The following is a 20,792-nucleotide window of genomic DNA, read 5'->3' as shown; positions in this document are numbered from 1 at the left end:
TCTTATTAATACAGAAAAGATGATGGCATTTATGTACAACAAAAGAGGCAACCTATCTCTCAATACTATTAACCTTGTATACAATAAAAATTGTTGAGTTGAGACCAAATTGTTGATGGCCATTTTTTTTTTTTTTGAAATAATGGCCAATTGGGAATTGGTAACTTTTAAAAGTATAGTTCTTATAGATCAACTATTTGTAAAGAATATTTTCTTTTAGAGAATATCCACTTTGACATTATTAAAAACTTGAAACATCCTCTTTGATATCATTTAAATTTAAAATATTTTTTTAAAATTAAATGAGTATTTGCAAGGTTATTATTTGTTTTAATTGGTTTTGTATTTTACATAAGAAACTTCTTTATAATTTCTGAATTTTTTATGTGTATATATTTACATATATGTGTATATATTTAAATTGTGCAATATTTTTTATAACATGGTATTTTAAAACAGTATTTGACAAAATTGATATGATAGTTACACAAGACAGTCAATCATTTTGTGAGTTGTATTCTCACTTCTGATTTACTTTTCTTTTAAGAGTTTGCATTAATTGGGGTGAAGCATACAACCAAACATTAACAAGCTGTGATGAAACAACTGACCTAAATCAAACAACTCATTCTTTTGATAATGGAGGCTTGTACACTATCAACTTTCTTGCTTATTCTCAGTACTTTTCGCAACAGATTTCAGTTGATGTTATTGTATACTGTAACAGTGAGTTGACACTTTTAAATATAAATGGAAGTACTGTAGATGAAGTATATTCACCATTAAGCATAGTAGTATCTCTTCAACCAATATTTATTAATGTGTATTTGTCAGGCTGTGGATTTGGATATATAAACTACACAATAACAGCAGTCCAATTTAACGTGCCTGATGTTATTATTAAAGGATCACTACCTGTGTTTCTTGGCAACGCATCCTTGTTTACTGTACAAATTGATGGTTTTTCTGTTTATACAAATATAACTGCTGAAGTGCTTTTTGATAATCTTGTCGAAATTAAAAAATCTGTATTCTATTTGGAAAGCATTGTTCCACTATTGTGTTCTCCAATAAGCGATATCTATTTAGAGACATCGAAATCAATGGATGTCTTAATAGTAACAGAAGGTACACAGGATAACTGTACAATTGACTGGGGAAACTTAACTAATGCTTTTTACAAAAGAAACAGTTTTTCAGATGTTTCTCCGATTCCTGTTACTTTGTCTTATAGTCTTCCAAAAACATACTATGTTAAAATATTTTGCCAGAACAAACTTAGTCAATGCAATAACAGCTTTCAAGCCCACATACAAGATCCACCTGATGTTTTCATAATTTCACCTGCTGTTTTACCTTTTTCTGAGTCCAGAGCCTTGTTCTGGATTAATGTTGGTACAAACCTTACTATTACAGCCATTTGGTACTTAGCCGGTGGTGAAATTATGCAAACCCAATCAGCTGTTGGAATAAATCCCAAAGAATCAAGAAATTTAAATGTGTCATATCAGTTTAAAAATGTAATGGGAGTGTCAAGTTTATATAACTTAAGCACTGGTGTTCACCAAGTTTGTTTGAATGTAACCAACAATATTAACAATGGTTTTTATTGTGCTAACCACACTGTGCAAGAAAAAGTGAAAGCTCCAATTTTACAAATTATTAATTCCTATAACAATGTTACTTCATATTTTGAAGAAAATGAAAATTTTACTATACAAATTTTGTCATATGAAGTCGGCCAAAATGTCTCTTACATGTTTAACTTTAGTGATGGCACAATCATGAACACAACGAACTCTTTTATAACATACTCATATCTTAAATGGAAAATGTGCTATACCCTTCAAGTAACTGCTTGGAATCTTGTGTCAACACTTTCCAACTCAACAAATGTTTGTGTATATGAACCTATCATTAGAATTTTAAATGGAACAATAATTGCAAACTCACCTGAGAACTCAACTGAAAAAATGAAAATAAACTTTAGTTTTTTAAATGGTTCTTTTTTTAATTGTAGTGTTGATTACAATGATGGTAGTGAAGCAAATGTTTTTTCATCAGATACTATTGTTGGGAGAATAGTTGATATCTCTCATCAATATGACACACCAGGTATTTACAATTTAACAATACTTTGTGTTAGTCGACTATATACTGATATATATTTTGCTGAAGTGGTTTCAGAAAACTACGTTACCAAACCTATTCTAGACATTAAATCAAGGTGCATTGATGGATCAAATGTTGTTGATAAGCCTCCTGTTAATGGAATTGGATCTGATAAAATATTTTCTTCAGGATGCAACTTTTGGATTTGCATGCAAGATCAGACTGGAACTAATGTGACAGTAAATGTAAGCATGTCAGTTGATGGTGTCTATGTTGGAAGTGAGTTGAAACAAGGAGAAAAAAGTACAAATACTTGTTTGGAGTTCAAGTTTCCGATTCTTTCTGGCAGAGAAAAATACCATTTAAGTTTTGATATACTTTCTAAAAACTCTGTCAGTCAAAACCAAGTACAGTTTAACGCAAGTATTTTGGAAATGGTGATGCCTTTCAATGTAACTTTGACAAACAGTGAGAAGCCTTCTCTCGATGTACCGGCTAAAGTTAAAATTGTTTACTCAAACACACCTGGGGATGCTTGTGTTTCTATTAACTTTGGGGATGTCTCAAGTAAACTTGAAGTTGGGTCAACTTTATTAGTGTATGGAAATCAATTTTGTCAACAATTGGAAGAGTACGTGTTTCATAGTTATCATGAAAGTCAAATAGTCACTGGAGGCATTCTTGAATTAACTCATCAATACACCTTTGCAAATTTATATCAAGTAATAGTTGAAGTAAAAAACGTAGTATCACAGTACAAAGTAATAATACCCGTCAAAGTAGAAGACTATCCATGTTCCCCTGCTAACATAAGTTTTTTAACTCCATTTGGTTCTACTCTTCAAAAAGCATTAGAAGTGGCACAATTTCCAAAATGTGAAAATGTCACTTTTAAGTTTCAATCAATACCAATTTGTTTACGACCAAATACAACCATCTCAAAATCCATAACAATTTCAAAGATTGATAATAATACAATGTCTGTTTTAAGCCAAATATTAGAAACAAATGGTAGGTATATTTTATTTAAATAATCCTTTGAAGGTAAAATATGAAATTAAAATGCTGCTTTGTTTTATATGAGAATTTCTTTTATATAGTGTTTTTATTTACATTTTGTATATATTTTTATGTATATTATATTCTATTTTTCATAACTATTGAATGCAATTATTAGAAATATGTTTTCAAAGTTCTCTTGTTTTTTGTGTAATACTTAAAAAAATTTTGGACCACAAAAAATGGTCTTAGTTAACTAAATTCTATCAGTGCATTTTTTGTGATAATAAAATTAATTATACACATATTGTAAATCAAAACCTATATCTCTACATATATGCTTACATTTCTATTATAATGAGTTGTGATATAAGTAAATTTTTACAGAAGTTAACTTGCAACACATACTTTGCTATTAAAAAAAACCTTAAACATCATTCTGGTTTCAAAAATATATTTAGAAAAAATTGTAAAATTTCTTTGCGCAAAGGTTTTAGAGCAACTAGTAACCATATCAACAGTTTAAATGTAAGTTTTACAATTCCTCAAAAATTACTTACAACAGTATAATAAACATTTAAGTGTCAATATTTTTCTAAGCTTTAAACAGACAGACAGACAGACAGACAGACAGACACACACACACACACACACCTATATAAATTCACTTTTCTTAGGCAAAAAATATGTGAACATAAAAAAGAATTTTATGAAAAATAAATGATATAAATATATATGGCATAGGTCTTGTTTTGTTGTACTGACTGTATTAACTAATTCAAAGACATTTCTGATTTTAAAGTTAATGGATTTTTTCTTAGATCAACTTTTAAGTAAATGAATTTTGTTTCTTCTCTTTCAGTATTTTGTCTTCCTAAATGTTTCTTATTTTATAACTTCCAGTTGATTAAAATATCTTCACAGTTTAACAAACTGTAGACTTTCATACTTTTAACTTTAATACTAATTCACTAAAAGAATATTTTTTGCAATTAACAGAGCTTATTAAAGATTAACAATTAATTATTAATTGCCTGTAAGCAAATCCTTTGATGAAGTTAGTTTCTTACATATAAATACACACAAAATTACCCATTTTCATAATAATATTGGTTTTTATGAGAAACCCTTCAATTAACAGTTTAAATAATCATCTGTATAAGAAGATGTAGCCATTAATATTTTCAAAAATAAATTTAGAAAATTATAATTAAGTTTAAAAAAACTGTTAGTAAAATTTAATAATTTACAGCTATAAATAAATAAACCAAAAGTTGAAAAGTACCAAAAGTTGTTCTTAAACTTTTATAGCTGCATTTTTACAATTTTTTTAAATATATTTTTAAATTAATTGAAAGTTATTATTTATTTTGAAAACATTAAATAAAGCTTAAGTTTTACATAAAGTCAATATATAATTAACTGCAAGTTAATAGCTGTGTAAGTTTTAGTTCAATAAGCCAAAGAGAAAATAAAGTTAAAAAATTTAAAAAAATACAACTATTCCCAAACTTTTGCATACTACTGTATACATATACGCATGTGTATATATACATGTATATATACACATGTATATACATGTAGTTTGCAAAAGCAATATCTTTTGCTGTGTGAGTCTAATATAAATAATATTGCTAAATAGTATATGTACCTATTGCAGAATCATCTCTTACTATTTATGGTAATCTGGACTATGGATGGTATCAACTTGATTACAAAACTACAATGAAAGACTTAATTGACCAACATGTTATTGCAGAAACTCAAAGCTCAATAAGTGGTTTTTTTGTAATCAAGGCTTGTCCTTTACGAATAAAAATAAATGAAGGAAATGGTTTTACTGCAAAACAAGGAGGTAAAACCTTTTCCCCTATGCTGCTCTTTAAAGATTTTATATAAAGTTTATATGAGAGATTTACTTTCTGTTTGCTTTTGCAATTATCTTACTTTACCTAAATAAGTAATTCCATACGAATGTATTTTTATTTTTTAAGGTATGATTTACATAAATGCACTTAACAGCTCTGATCCAGATAACACAAAAACTTCTCTAAAAGCTCAGTGGTTCTGCGCACCTTGCAAAGTAATGAACCAAACTATGAACTATGATACAATCGATAGATTAATATACCCAATTTCAAAAGTTGACCCAAAGGATTCCAACTTTGTAGGATGTTTTGGAAAAGAGCCAATTATTGGAAAACTTTCAGACAAAGGTTGTTGTTTTTTTATGTATGTATGTATGTATGTATGTATGTATGTATGTATGTATGTATGTATGTATGTATGTATGTTTGTATGTATGTATGTATGTATGTATGTATGTATGTATATATATATATATATCTATATTTGTTATTTTTATGGAATGATTATGAAAAAAAAAAAATTCATTTTTATTGATTTTCATTACTTATTAGGTCACAATGGATTGCTTTTGCAATTGGATACTAGTTTTATGAAAGTAGGATGTTATGAACTGCGTTTATTAGTATATATCCAAGGAGATATAACTGGAAGAACTAAGACAGAGCAATTTGAACTAGTTTTAACAGATCAGGAGCCACTTAAACCTCAAATCAAGTAACTGTTTGTGCTTATTTGTTATTTATAAAAAAAATTTAAGTATTTAGGAAGTATTTATACCTAAAGATCACATATTAATAAAGAGCTTTGTACCTGTTCATAACTATCATAGTTCTAATGTGAAGTACAGGGTATATCTACAAGATCTTCAAATCTTTATTTTCAAAAAATTAGATGACATTTAGCAATATTTATAGAAATAAAAAAGTCTAATGTTTTAATTTCAAATAAAAAGTTCTAAAGGGTTTGAAACAGTGTCAGTCATAAGACTTATTGTATGCCGTATTACTTTTGCATAAAATCAGTTAGCTTTTTTACTCAAATTCTGTGACTTTATTTGGATTTTTTTGAGTTTGCAAAATTCATAGCAAAGTGGAAATACTCTTATTTGGTTTAACTAATTTTTATGCTGTTGTTACATAATAATAGATGCATCCTAAACTGTCTTGAGAAAATCAATCCTAACACTAAAATTACGTTTGAATCAGTGTTGCTGAATAAGGAACTATGTCATTCTGTGTTATTAAATCAAAGTGAGGCAGCCACACAATTTAATTGGACAATTTTGCAAAAGCTTTTTGGCACAGACAACCTTTATGAAGATGTTACAGATAGTTTCACTAATAAATCTTCTACTGGGTTTCATCAGCAAACATTAGTGCTGATGGGAAATGTTCTTTCTTATAGTAAGTATGTTTCTAAAATTTACCACCATTATAATGAGATTTTTTTCAACACCTATTTATCATTACTGCTTTACCCATCGTCATTACTGCTTGAGTTATTGATAAAAATAGGTATTGATCAATCATCTTTTCATAAAGGACAATAAGGTTTTAAAGAAGCAGATTTCCAGCTTTTGTTGTTTAAAGGGTTATATTTTATTTATTTTTTCAGAATTTTATCTAAATTTTTATTATTGCCAATTTTTATGCTTCAATGGAAACTTAAAATGTTGCAGTATGTTGAGAGCTTTAATTACAACACAGAAAATTAACTTGGTGTTATTTTTGTGAAATTCTTTTCTGTTTTTCTTACTTAACAGACTTCTCTTACAAGTTTAAACTCTCTGCTGCATGTGAAGGGTTATCCGTTGGGTCTACTGAAATCAATAAAGATGTGAACTCTCCACCAAATGTTGTGTCAACAAAATGCAGTCTGAGCCCACAAATGGGTATTGCAATGGATACAGATTTTGAAATAAACTGTTTTTATGCCCAGGACTCTGATTTGCCCCTTGTGTATAACTATTTGTATAGATGTGGAGATGATGATGCAGTATGGGAAGATTGGACCCTTGGAAGTTCAGGTAGGTTCAAGTTAATGATTTGTCAGAAACCTATATTAAAATGACATTTGCTAAAAAGTAATCATCCTTGTATAAGTTTTTTTTTTAAATAAAATTTCAAAATGTTAAATAAAAAAATCACAATTTAATACAACCTCATTTAGTTTCAACTGATTCTTTTTTGAAACACTAGAGGTCATTTTAGTTTGCTATATTTTAAAAAGGGGTTTGTTGTGTTAACATTAATATATATTGTATTAATACAAGATATGAGATTGAAATTTAAGTTGTTTCAATTTGTTCAAACAGTTTTCGTAGTGGCAAATACAAAAGATATTATTGGCTGTTTTTAAACAAAAAATCTGTATATTTGAATGCAATGTGAGATTAAAGTGAAACTAGATGATTAGAAATTTGTTTGAATAGAAATAGGTTTGTAAAACGTAATTAAAAGAAAAAATATAACCTTACACTACATTAGATATTCAAAGATATATTAAGATATACAGTACTTAAAAAAAAAAGCAGCTGTCAAAAAATCAGTTATAATTTACAGTTTTATTTTAGTATACCCACCAGTTGTAAGCAAATTGAAACTACCTTGTAATACATCCTCTTCCAGTAAAGATTGTCAAATTAAAGTTGTTGTAAAAGATAGTTATGGGATGACTTCAGAGCCTATTTTTGGACCTTCAATGATTGCTAATGTAACATATTTCATTTTATAATTTGATTAGTGTAAAATTAGGAAATAATTTTTAATTAGATAGTAAAAATAGCTTCTTTTTTTTTTTAAAAGGTGAAATGCCCTTCAAATATTCATCGTAGAGAAGTTAGCGAAGGTAACAAAAGAACTGTTGTTCACATACATGTGTGTGTGTGTTGTTTCACACTTTATACTTTCACTGCAAAAAGACTGCAAAATAACACTATTAACATGATACTTTTATCTGCTGTTTAGAGGTCCCTATGTGTAACAACATAAACAGCACAGCTGTTCAAATGGATCAATGGCTATTGAGTAACTATATGGCAGTGTTAAATAAAATGCTTCCATTTCTAAGTCCAAAAGCTAAAGATGTTGTAAGTCATGGTTCAGTTCCTATTTGTGTTTAATTCATTTTTTTCATCTACTTAAATATGTTTAATTTTCTCATATAATACTTTTTATAGATTAAAATAGCATCAAGTTAGATAAAAGCTTCTTATCTGCTTTTCCTAGTGTGAAAAAAGATTACATGACAGTGTGCTAAATATTGTAGTGGACTCACCAGACAGTGCTTTTTCGTTGTTATCAAGTATTGGGACACCATCTACTACAAGTCCCAATAACACTATCCAACCATATGCTGATCAAAAAGCTGTTGAAAAAGCTAAAATAGAATTTGCAGTGAGTTTTAATTTTTCTTTTCTGTTGAACATTCCATTAAGTGTAAATGTTTATTGATGCTTCCCGGATGAGAAGAAGAGTGAATGTAGCCATATCATACTAAATAACTATCAAACTAGCACTTTTTTTAAACTTACACACTCAAAATTTGGACAACAGTATTTTTAACAATCAAGGTGACTTTAAGATATATGTCAAAGTCAACATATATGTTAAAGTCTCCTTGATTGTTAAAAAAGCTGTTGTCCAAATTTTGAGTGTGTGAGTTTAAAAAAGTGCTATTTGATAGTTATTTAGTTTGATATCATTTTATATCAATCATTTTTATTGAAAAAGAAAACAATAATTTCTTGGTGTTTTTCATAAAACACTAAGAAATTATTGTTTTCTTTTTCAATAAAAACGATTGCTTGCTTAGGAAATCACCGTTATAGTGAAAATTCCTGTTGTCTAGATAGAAGCAACCTTCATTAAACTTTGATTTTCTAGAACCCATATCTTATATTATTAATGAAATTTATCATTTTGTTAGTGGATTGAAAATTGGGAATTAATATAGCTTACATGAATATGAACAATAATATTTATCTTATATTAACTTACCAAAAAATTATTTATTTGAGAACACTTTTTAGGATAAAATGTTAAATGTAATGATGGACACAATAAAAGTTCTTGATAAATTTACTCCAGAGCAGTTGACAACATTTGCAAGTAAAGTTTTTACTACAACTGCAATGCTAACAGGGACTTTAACAGGTGAAAAGGTAGGAAAACTATTGTGTTTTTATTATGGATTATTTTTGTAATTATGTATCATCTGTAAATCACAAAGCAATTTGTATCAAGTAAATACTTAATGCTCAGGTTAAAAGTTAACCTTTTACAGAGCATGGGCAATTGGATTTAATGGTTTGTGGAGTTTTTTTTGAATTAATAAACAAGATCAGTTTTCATTGAAATGATGATGTAAGATTTTAAAAACCTGTTTATTAAGTGAGTCAACAACTTTGTTTTAAACAGGCTGCTGAAATTGTTAAAAAGGCAATGGAGATTGAAGCAAAAATTGCAGGTCTAGGAGCTGCAAAGATGGGCTTAGGAGAACCTCCACAGTTAATTTTTAGTCCACATGGTGTAATTAATATGAGGTGTATTGATTCAACCAAACCTGCGAACTTTGATGGTTTTTCATTTAATAGTATTGAAGAAAAAAGTTCTGAGAGTTGTACAGGATCAGTTGTAAGTTCAGTTCACTGTTTAAAAGCAATTTTTTAAATCGTCTAGAATTGATTTAGACTTTTAAGTATTTTACGGAATGCTCAGATAAACAAGTTTCTGACTGGTTAGTTAACTAATTAATTAGTTAACCAGATCTGTGATATCATTTTGAGTAACCTTATGTAATTATGTTTCATGCTATAATTCTTTCAGAGCTAGTTAAGAAATATATTTTTTCAATTCAATAGATTTAATTAATGCTGCATTAATTTTTATTATATCTTGTTTCAGATTTTTCTTACAATATTATCTCATTTATTATCTTATAAAATGTCATCTAGGTCACCACTGTTAACATAAATATTGAAAACTTGGTTGTTGTAATTCTCCAAAATCTAAAATTTACTAAGTATTTTTTGAAAAAGTTACAAGCTAAAAAGGATACAAGTTGTTAAACATATTTAAAAAAAAGTTATAAAATTTTTTTTTTGAAGTGGTTAAAATTAGAAATAGTTAGAAATTAGAAGTAGTTAGAAGTTGTTGAGCATTTTAAAAACTTTAGTTAAAAGTTTGATAACAAAAAAAAAAAGTTACTAAATATTGCTAATAATTTGATTGTTTCATGTTTGGTTATTTTGGTTACTAAGAAAAACTGAGGAACCAAAAACATTATTCTTTAGGGGGGAGGGTTCAAAAAGTCAACAAAAATAATGAATTTATAGAAACCTAAAATACAACATTTGAGCACTTTTTGGTGAAGCATTAAATGACTGAAATGCTCTGCAATTTTTTTGTTTCTGGGCTTGATGCTCTTGAAGAAATGGATGGTATGGAAAATAGTTACTGGAGATGAGAAATAGATCTCTTTTGAGAACCCTAATAATAAAAAACAGTGGTTAAGCTGTGGTCAAACAACAGTTGCAACTCCAAATAGAGACTACTGCTGTGTTAAAGTGATGTTATGTGTTTGATGGGGTTAGAAAGGCATTTTTTACTTTGTTATTGAAATCTAAGCAAGCTATTTAATGCTCAATCTTATCGTCAACAACTAAGACAGTTGAATGAAGTCATCTTAGAAAAAATAAACTAGACCAGGTCATGAAAAGTGAAATGTCATATTGCTACATGATAAGGTTTGTCTACATGTTGCTATGGAAACACAAAATACAATATTTGAACTAGGCTGGGAGATCATGCTACATTCTACTTGTTCACCTGATTAAGTACCATCAGACTACCACTGGTTTTGCTCACTTGAGCATTCTTTTAGAAAGCAATTGCTTACAAGTCAGCAAGATGTTGAAAATCTCCTTGCATCTATTTTTTGAGTCTAGGTCAGTATCATTCTATAAGGATGGTATCTAAGACTTACCTGAAAGCTGGCAAAAGGTTATCAATTATAATGGAAATTATTTTAGCTATGACTAATTGCATTATTTAATATTTTTTGAAAAAGAATATGATAATGGTTGATAGGAGTAAATGTTTAAGAAATCTTCAAAAATGTTAAACCTTGATTTGCATTTAGCCACCCAAAAAAGATTGTAACACCCACTAATCTAAGTTTGTGCGTTAATTGAAACAAGTTCAAACAAAGTAATCTTTTTTGAAGCAAATTAAGGCAAGACCCGTAAAAGTGTAATAAAAAATGATGCAAGGTTTTAAAATACATATATTTTAAAAGTATTTTGTGGCATACCAAAACATTAAAAATATATTTTCTTACCTATTATTATTTTAAGTTCTCTTACTTTGTTTTTTTTTTTGACCAAAATATTAAGAAAATAAAATGCTTCTGTTACTGTTGAATCTAATGTAGTGCATTCAGGAAATTTATCCAACAGTATATTCAAGTTTGTTTAGCATGGCACAAGATTTTGGAGTAATTGATTTTCCCTGTCAGAAAGGTGGTGAAGGAAGCTGGTACCAGTCTTAAAAAAGAGCAAAAAGATTTATGCTCACTGAAAAACAAATGAGGCTAATTGAATCACTTATTCAACGGATACCTAGTGTTTGTGTATGTGTATATATATATATATATATATATATATATATATATATATATATATATATATATATATATATACACATACACTTTTTAGGATGTTATAAAACTTTTAAATATATGATCAAGTAATTTATATTTTTAACTTTTTCTAGAATTCTATTGGTGACAATCGTTATGGATTTGATAAATCCTCAGCTGATAATATTAAAGGATCAGTGCTAGGACTATCTCTTTCAGATAAAAGTGGTCAAGCAAAAACTGTTGCTAATCTTACAAAACCTATATATATTGTTTTAAATAATACAGAACCTCTACCTCCTATAAAAAATTTTACAGCATATTGTCAACTTATGCGTGATGTACACAGGATAGATGCCACTGTAAACTCTTCCATCATTGTTGCCTATATTCAACCAGTGTTCAAAAGTTTTACTGGAAATTTCTTTATTTTTGCAAACAAAGGTAAGCATATGCCAATTTTCTCTTTAATAAATGATTGTTTTACTTATTTTTGTGTTGTCTGATTTTTTTCTGAAGTTCAAAAATCTTTTTGCAAATCTTGCAAAAATATAACCTTTTAAAAACTTTTAAATAATGTCTCAACAACATTTATAAAGAATTAGTGAATTTTTCTCTTTTCAATTATTTGTTGGTTAAATATGAAAAACGCACAAAAAATGATGTTTCTTTTTCTTCTTCTTCTTTCTTCTTTACAAAACATTATAACCAATCAAATTTTAAAAGTTTTAATTGATTTTTGGATTAGGAACTGCACCTTCGTTGGTAGATCACCAACTTAATTGCACTCTGCCAAATCCAGATCCTGAGAATTGGGATAGTATGACAGCTGAAGAAAAATTGTATTGGAATGTGGAAAAAAAATGGACCTGTTTTTGGGATCAAAGAGATCTAAATGGAACAGCAGTTGGAATGTATGTTATTTACTTTATTATATTTTGATGGGTGCTTGTTAATTGCTGATGTCATTTTGCCTGAACATATGCATGCTAAGTATCACATAAATCAATCTGCGATGATCTACAAAATTTGGTAACAAAAAAATGTTACAAAAAATGATATACCTTGTGTCAAACAATGATGATTCTTGAGTTCAGAAATGAAAAATGTTTTTTTAGAATTAAATTGGTACAAAAGACGAAAACATTTTGGAAATTCAAACTTATTTTTATGATGATATAAAGAGGAAGCACTTTTTCATAAAAACATTAAAATACAACAATTTGATTTCTAATAATCATCAATTCTCTGTATCTTTTGTATCTGTGTATAATTGTTCTCCATTACAAATGAGGTTTTTAAACATGTAATGCAAATCTTTGTTCATCCAAATGTTAAGGCTATTGTTGCTACTTGTAGAACTACAAATATAAAAATAAATTGATATTAACGCTTTGCTTTTTTTTTTTTTGTGTACTTTAATTCTTTTTTTTTATTATTATTATTATGATTATTTAACAAGATAAACACTTTACAAAAGTTGAATGATTTTAAGAAGAAAATTTCTTCCTGACAAGACTTAAAAAGTTAAGTTCAATTTAAAGTTTTAAAGTTTTTTAGATTTAAAGTAGAATCTAACTGATGAAAATTTTTTTCTTTAAGTTGGTGCGCTGGAGTAGTATTTTATTACAACAACTCATTAACTACAAAACTGTTACCACTGTCTGCTTCTCCTTCTGAAGATAACTGTAGTACTCCTATACAGTATTACTTTCAGGCATATACAAGAAGCTGTTTGTTCTGGAGTTTTGAAAAAAGCACTTGGGATGGGGAAGGATGCACTGTTAGTGTTATTTGAATTGCTTTTTATTGTAGTTTCATTTTTTATTGTAGTTTTTTGCAAAGTTATGATTTTAAAATTCAACTCACAAAGTTTAGATTTGTTTGAAATATGCATAAATAAATTAATTAACAAAATATTATTTATATTATTATAAATTAAAGACTTGCTTTTTAATGTTTAATTCTTATCTTATTAAGAGTAATTTATTCTAAGTATATATAACTGAGTTCTACGTATAAATAACTGAGCTCTACATATACATCACTGAGTTCTACGTATACATAGCTAAGTTTTATGTATTCATTACTGAGTTCTACGTATACATCACTGAGAAACATAACTGCATTGTTTAAAAGGTTTTTCATAGATTGTTGAATATGAAACAAATATCAACCAAACAAAATGTGGTTGTAATCATTTGACAGATTTTGGTGGTGGTGGACCATTTGCTACAAGAGAGCCTATAAATCTAAGTGCCACACTTGCTCACATTAATATTGCAAGTAATCCAGCAGTGTTTTCAGTCATGATAAGCATCCTAGGGTTATATATTATTTTGCTAGTGTGGGCAAGAAAAAAGGATAACCAAGATAAAATAAAGGTCAGATGTTATGTTGTGTTGGTTTTATTCTTAATTGCTTTTTAAATTATTGTATATGCTGTGTAAATAATTTAAGACATAATATTTTGTATTAATATATTTTAAGTTAGAGTCTTAAGGAAAGAAAAAAAAGAGTTATTTTGTCTTTACTCATTTCTAGTCCCAAGTGAACTTGTTACCTTGCAATCATCCAACAGATACATATTTCTTTGAAGTAAAGGTTCAGACAGGTTTTCAAAGAGGATCTTCTACAACTGCTGATGTTTCTTTGATGATCCTTGGGGAAGAGGGAGAATCAGCACCAAGAAGATTGTGCAGTAACACAAAAAAATGCTTTCAAAATGGCGAGACTGACATTTTTCTCATGTCTGTTCCTGAGAGCCTAGGAGAAATAAAAGAAATTGAAATTTGGCATAATAATGCTGGTCCTTCGCCAGGTTGGTATTGTGTTCAAATTTCGGTAAGATGATTTTATTAGAGAGGTTATATACATATAATATTATTTTAGTTTTTTGCTCAACTATTAGTTTTTTAATCCATTTTTTTTCTGCATTTCATAGGTTTTACTTCAAAAACTTTAAAATTTGAAGGTTTTTTAAATTTCAAAGTAGGAAAAGTTCAGATTTCGAAACTATGGGTTTTAATTTTTTTTTAAAGTATTAAAAAATGTCCTTTTTTAATGCATAATTTAAAGTATTTTGAAGTTTCCTAATTCAATCTTTTGATTTTTTAAGCTTTGGTTTTCAAAGTTTTCATTTTTCAAAGTTTATTTAAGTTCTTAAATTTTTCAAAAACTCTTCAAGTTAAAAGCGTGAAAAAAGTTTTTAAAAACAGGTTTTAACTTGCATAATTTACTTTTTTAATATCAAAAAAAAAAATTTTAGTTTATTTGGAAAATATGAACATTTTGCTAAAAATCCCAACAGCAATGTTCTTTCTATGTTTCTTAAGTTAATATAGTAGTTAAAATAAAGTGTTAAATTTACTTAACATCAAACAATTACTTGTACTGGATGAATAAAACAAGAAAAAAAAGCCTTTTTTGAAGCTTAAAAGAAATGGCTCCAACAACTAAGTCATTATGGAAAGAGCATGACAATAAAAGGCTCCTGGCAAAGCTCTTCCTGATGAACAAGCAAAAAGGTGCCACTAGAATTTCACCTAAATTTAATTTATGTGGTTGAATATAAGAAGAGCTGTGATAGTGAGAAAACTCAACACACTCAAAATTTATTATCTTATTTAAATCCAACAACACTCCTTTGAAAGCATACAAACAGAAAAAGTTGTTGCCAGAGGTTACAGATTCTCTTATTTTTCCTGATCAGTTGATCAACTTTGTGTGTAATATTGCAAGAAGATAATTTTTGAGTCTGTAGAATATCTGTGTGCAGTGCAACGAAACTCTTCTGAGCAAAATAACAATGATACCATAACAATCATAAAAGCACAGAATGTATCAGCATCAGAGGTTCACAGAAACTCAAATTGTCAGAATGATATTTAGAAAAAACAGTCAAAAAATAAATGTAGCATTTATCACGTTTGCTTTAATATTCTATTAAATTACATTTTACATAAACAACTTTTTGTTAGGGTATATCTTTAAGTAGGGCCCATTGATTATGTCTCATTTATTTTGATAATACCTGACTCCCTCCTATTGCTTTTTTTTTTTACAACTCCTAAATCAAAGAACTTTGGACAAATTTTTAATTCAAGATATAAGGGGATGGGTTTTTATATTTGAAAGATTAAAGTCAAAAGTTTGATGTTTGATTTGACAATATTTCCCAGCTATATTACACTTACCACTATCAGCAACTCTGCTCTATATAAAAGCTTTATGGTCCCTCTCCCCAACTACCTTCCAAGAATAACTTTAATGTAATATTTTACTTATGTTTTTACTTACTTGCATCATAATCATCTCAGACTGATTGACCAGATGGAACTCAAAGTCAATAATGATCAACTCTGTCATGGAGGGAAGTCCTTGAAGAAATGAAAGACAACAAATCCAAGTTTGCAGATGTTATCCACCCATAGAGTCAGTTTCAGCATATATTCAACCTGTCTTGGATTCAATCAGGAAAGTCAGAAAAACATTTTCAGCTGAAGAACATCCAAAGTTCATCTTTCCTGCAGCAAACTGGTCAATCTTGACATAAAACTTACCTCCATTGTACAATCAAATGTTCAACCTGCCACAAAAGATTTTGCCCAAGTTTGGAATTTTTTGGAAAGCTTAAAAAGCAATTTATAAGCTGCAGAATAAAAAATTTGAAACTGAAAAATTAGAGATGTCTGAGTAGTTTTTTTTCAGGGACAAAAAATTAAATATTGACACATAAAAAGGACTTCACTGTCCAGATTCCTAAAATATTGACATCCAAAAAAATGATTCCACTGCTTTTCCAAATAATTGCTTGGTCATTCCTTTATCTTCTGCTTCAAGTGAGAAGGTTTTTTAAGCAGCAGCTAGTGTGGTCTCTAATTCTAGATTGGTACCCAAAAATGTTGACAAAATTTTCTGCCGTCAAATCAATATTGAAAGATAGATTGTACATTATCTGCTGTGATAATTGAATCAGAAGAAGAGAAAGTTAAAAGAGAATCTAAGGATCACAAAAAAGAAAAAATCAATCTGCTCCAGTCTCCAATCCAAATTCCAGACTCCAGACTCCAGTCCAAAAAGCAAGAGAAATCAGACAAGCAGTGGGGCCATCAATCTTTTTGATGGCTTTTTTATAACTTGTGCCTCTTTCATTCTGTTGGCAACAATATAAAGTTAAGAAACATGTAAGCTTGCAGTATGTGTAAGTTTATGCGTTTAATGGTCTAAAAATAGGTTTGTTAAACTTTGAAATACTTTGGAAAATCTTTCTAATACTTTGGAAAAAAAATTCAAAATACTTCAAAATAAATTTTAGAAGTTTTTAAATTTCAAGTTTGCATTATAAACTCTAAAACTTTGACTTATTTTCAAAGTCAAAAATGTAAGCTTCAAAACTTCAGCTTCAAAATACTTCAACACTGGAAAAGCAGAAGCTTGCTTTCTTTTCAATAATAAAACTACAGTTTTGAGAGGCAATTGCTTCCACGTCTAATATTTTTGTAATATTTTATTACCTTCTGAACTTACAGAAAAATCAAGTATTAAACAATTTTAAATTATGAATAGGCTATTTTAACACCATAAAGTTGTTTGTAACTTTATTATTAAACCTCAAGTTTTGATGATGCATCAATCAAAATCTTTAGATACATGATCTGCAAAATCAAACAGTTACAGACTTTATTTGCAATTCTTGGCTTGACTTGGTAGAGGGCGATGGTCTTATTTTTAAAAAACTTCGCCCTGCAGAAAAAGAAGAAAAAGAAAATTTCCGTTTCTTGTTTCCAATTAATTTGATCCAAAATTTGTATGATGGCCACATATGGTTGTCTTTATTTACAAAACCCACACTTAGTACATTCACTCGGTGTCAGCGATTAGCAACTTGTACATCATTTCTGATGACTGCAATGATGGCAAACTGCATGTTTTATAGAGGAGGTAGTAACTTAATACATTGTTTTGGTCAATGTTTAATATAACGAAAAAAACTCTTATGACTTTTTTTTGCATCTGTTTAAACAGAGTTTTGGTAATTTTTTATTTATGACTTTACACATTTATTTTTTAAGTCTATTTCAGTTTTGATGATTACTTTTTTTTTGTTACTTTTTATTGTTACTTACATTACTATTATTATTTCGGTTTTGTTATTACAAAATATTGTTTAATCATTGCATTTCAAAGGTGAAGAACAGATAGTATATGTTTGATAATGCCCATTGTTTCTAAATATGTAGTTTATGATGCACATTTGTGTCTGGATTTTGGTGAAAAAAATTGTAATATTCTGAGGATAATGTTAGGAAAATAACAGAATATAACAAAGTTTGAAATGTGTTGATCGCCATATTTATTTTAAGTCATGCTGTTAATAATACAAGTCATGTGTGTATTCTGCCAAACACGGATATTACATCTTCCTTCTACCACTTTTTTTTTTTTTTTTTTAGAGATCTATGTATATACCTATAGTTAATAAATTCTTCATAATATACACAGTTGAATGAAGTCCTTCAAGTAGGCAGGTCTGTTTTTAGTCCTTGACGATCTTTGCACGTCAGGCTGCGGTTCAGTTGATAGAGTTTCAGGAATACTTATAGCTTCTTCTATTTCATTATTTGCTGTTTCCTCATTTGATGTAGGAGGTGTGATAACTGCTGGTAAATCATATGGTAAATCAAGTTGCTCATGCTGATATGCTAGTGGTTGCTCATTGGTTTTAATCAGATGTTTACGATTGCGTTGATATACTCTTCCGTACTTATCTACCACGTTGTATGATCTGGGTAGTGTTAGTTTTTCTTTAACTGTCACTTTCCTCCATATTCCATCTTTTCTCATCCGGGCGGTGTCGTTTGCTACGAGATTTGGGAGTTCAGATACGTTCCGATCATAGTATTGTTTTTGACGATTTCTGGACTTGATGATCTGGCTATAACCATTTAATGGAACTGCTGTATAAGTAAGTCATGGTGGACAGGTAGGGTTGTTCGCGTTCTTCTGTTCATGAGAAGTTGGGATGGAGAGTATTCCATACCTGTAAGAGGCGTGTTGAGGTATTCTAGAAGACCAAGTTCAGGGTTATCTCATTTTTTTAGTATTTTCTTCATAATTTTCACACCCATTTCACTGAGACCATTTGATTGGGGAAAGTTAGGACTTGATGGAGTGAAGTTGAACCCATATTCTTTTGAGAAGTTAAGGAACTCTGCGCTGTTGTTGGGGTTGTTGTCGGCAATAAGATTTGAGGGTATTCCGTGACGAGTAAAAATGGTTTTCATGAACTTGATAACAGAGAATACCGTTTTGTCTGGATTGACACTGTTTTCTATAAATTTAGAAAAATAGTCGATAACAATCACATAGATTTTTCCATGCAGTTCATATATATCTGATCCTACTTTACTCCACGGTAGGTCAGGAATGTCGTGTTGAATGATTTTTTCCTTTTTGTTATTATTACGGTACTTAAGGCATTTTTGGCAGTTGAGTATTAGTTTATCAATGTCACTTGTAAGTCCTGGCCAGTAAACAACGGGGGGTGCAAAACCAGACAAGCGCCATTTTAACTCCCTAAAGTTTGATAGACCCTTACAAAAACATTGCTATTGCTGTGGATCGAAACATACTACCTCGTTTTGCCCAGCATATGGCCTAAAGTGCACAACATGTGGAAAACTAAACAATTTTGCTAAAGTATGCAGATCCAAAACTAACCGTTTTAATACTACTCGTGTAGACCAAGTTGATCAAAAGGAAACCAACCTCAACGTCGCAGAGTTATATATTCATCATGTTGCAGCATCAATGGAATGTGCTAACGATTTAACAGCAAATTTTACAGTCAACAACAAAAATATAACATTTAAACTAGACACTGGAGCCCAATGTAATGTCATTCCATACAATGTCTACAACTCTATTCCTGGAAGACCTCCTCTCAAAAAAACAATAACTAGACTAAAATCATATGGAGGAAACAATATTCCTGTACTAGGAACTTGCAATCTAACTGTTAAAAATAATAACATTTTACAAGTGTGCCAGTTTTTTGTTGTATCTCTGTCTGATGCAAAACCACTTCTTGGTCTAAGTTCCTGCAAATCTCTTGAAATACTAAACATTAACAATGTTGAAATTGATAAAGCTAACATTTTAAAATATTATGGTGACGTTTTTACTGGCCTTGGTTTAGTTAAAGGAAACTATCATATTGCAGTTGCTAAAAATGCAATCCCAGTCGTTCATTCACCAAGGAAAGTACCAATGACTATCCTACCTAAACTTAAAAGCACACTTGACCATTTAGTAAAAGCCACTGTTATCTTAAAAATTCCTAAACCAACACCTTGGGTACACTCATTGCTCATTATAGAAAAAAAAGATGGGTCCTTAAGATTATGTATTGATCCGAAAGAACTAAACAAGTCTGTTTTAAGACAATACAAAACCACTCCATCTACAGAAGAAATTTCTAGCAAACTTTGCGGCAACAAAGTTTTCACTGTTATAGACATGGCTGATTGCTATTGGCATATAAAACTAGATGAACCTTCTTCAGAGCTATGTACATTTAACACTCCATATGGTCGATACAAATTCAATTGCATGCCATTCTGCATATCATGCGCATCAGATGCTGCACAGGAGATGATTGAACTTAACTTTGGTGATATCCCCAATGTTTTGGCTATCCATGATGACTTGATTATTGCAGCTAAAACAAATGCCAAGCATGATATCATTTTTCAACAAATCCTACAACGAGCTTGTGAGAGAAACATCAGATTCAACCTAAAAAAATACAATTTCGAGTATCTGAGGTCAAGTATCTTGGCAACATAATTAACCATGAAGACATAAGAATTGATTTGATTGCAATTTGCAATGACTTTTAGGAATGGTCAACTATCTGCAACAATTCATCCCAAATATGTCAGAGATAACAGCTCCCCTCCGCCAGCTGCTTAAAAAAGACATACTCTGGTCATGGAACCATGAACGACCAGTGCTATGGAAAAAATTAAACAAGTACTTTCATCTTCTCCTGTACTCTCATTCTTCTACTCTTCAAAAGATGTCCAGATTCAGGTAGACGCATCTTCACATGGATTAGGAGCCTGTATTATGCAAGAAGATCACCCGATCAGCTATACTTCATGTAGTTT

General features: G+C 29.5%; 1 protein-coding gene across 7 annotated transcripts in view; it reads left to right on the top strand.

The window, feature by feature from the left end:
* The window catches only part of LOC145184556 (uncharacterized), a 47,745-nt gene that overhangs the window by 20,210 nt on the left and 6,743 nt on the right, over positions 1 to 20,792 (top strand). For 6 of the 7 annotated variants that reach the window (XR_016453947.1, XR_016453946.1, XM_090092370.1 and 3 more), the window contains 18 exons: positions 548 to 3,123; positions 4,772 to 4,966; positions 5,106 to 5,327; positions 5,532 to 5,694; positions 6,127 to 6,383; positions 6,743 to 7,006; positions 7,553 to 7,692; positions 7,785 to 7,827; positions 7,947 to 8,068; positions 8,208 to 8,375; positions 9,011 to 9,142; positions 9,399 to 9,614; positions 11,754 to 12,063; positions 12,368 to 12,533; positions 13,222 to 13,402; positions 13,770 to 14,003; positions 14,164 to 14,463; positions 17,268 to 17,562. Coding sequence is in view for 5 of the 7 variants with exons in the window: in XM_090092370.1 (XP_089948496.1) it covers positions 548 to 3,123; positions 4,772 to 4,966; positions 5,106 to 5,327; positions 5,532 to 5,694; positions 6,127 to 6,383; positions 6,743 to 7,006; positions 7,553 to 7,692; positions 7,785 to 7,827; positions 7,947 to 8,068; positions 8,208 to 8,375; positions 9,011 to 9,142; positions 9,399 to 9,614; positions 11,754 to 12,063; positions 12,368 to 12,533; positions 13,222 to 13,402; positions 13,770 to 14,003; positions 14,164 to 14,463; positions 17,268 to 17,562 (5,984 nt within the window). In the remaining 2 variants the exon portion in view is untranslated. The remainder of the gene's footprint in view (positions 1 to 547; positions 3,124 to 4,771; positions 4,967 to 5,105; positions 5,328 to 5,531; positions 5,695 to 6,126; positions 6,384 to 6,742; positions 7,007 to 7,552; positions 7,693 to 7,784; positions 7,828 to 7,946; positions 8,069 to 8,207; positions 8,376 to 9,010; positions 9,143 to 9,398; positions 9,615 to 11,753; positions 12,064 to 12,367; positions 12,534 to 13,221; positions 13,403 to 13,769; positions 14,004 to 14,163; positions 14,464 to 17,267; positions 17,563 to 20,792) is intronic. The other variant, XM_090092372.1, reaches the window with a different exon arrangement.

Source organism: Hydra viridissima, unplaced genomic scaffold (assembly GCF_058129835.1).
Source record: "Hydra viridissima isolate aposymbiotic clone 2 unplaced genomic scaffold, HvirCarnegie_v1 scaffold_7, whole genome shotgun sequence".
In the NCBI taxonomy this organism is placed as follows: Eukaryota; Metazoa; Cnidaria; class Hydrozoa; order Anthoathecata; family Hydridae; genus Hydra; species Hydra viridissima.
This window is presented reverse-complemented; position numbering and strand designations above follow the sequence as displayed.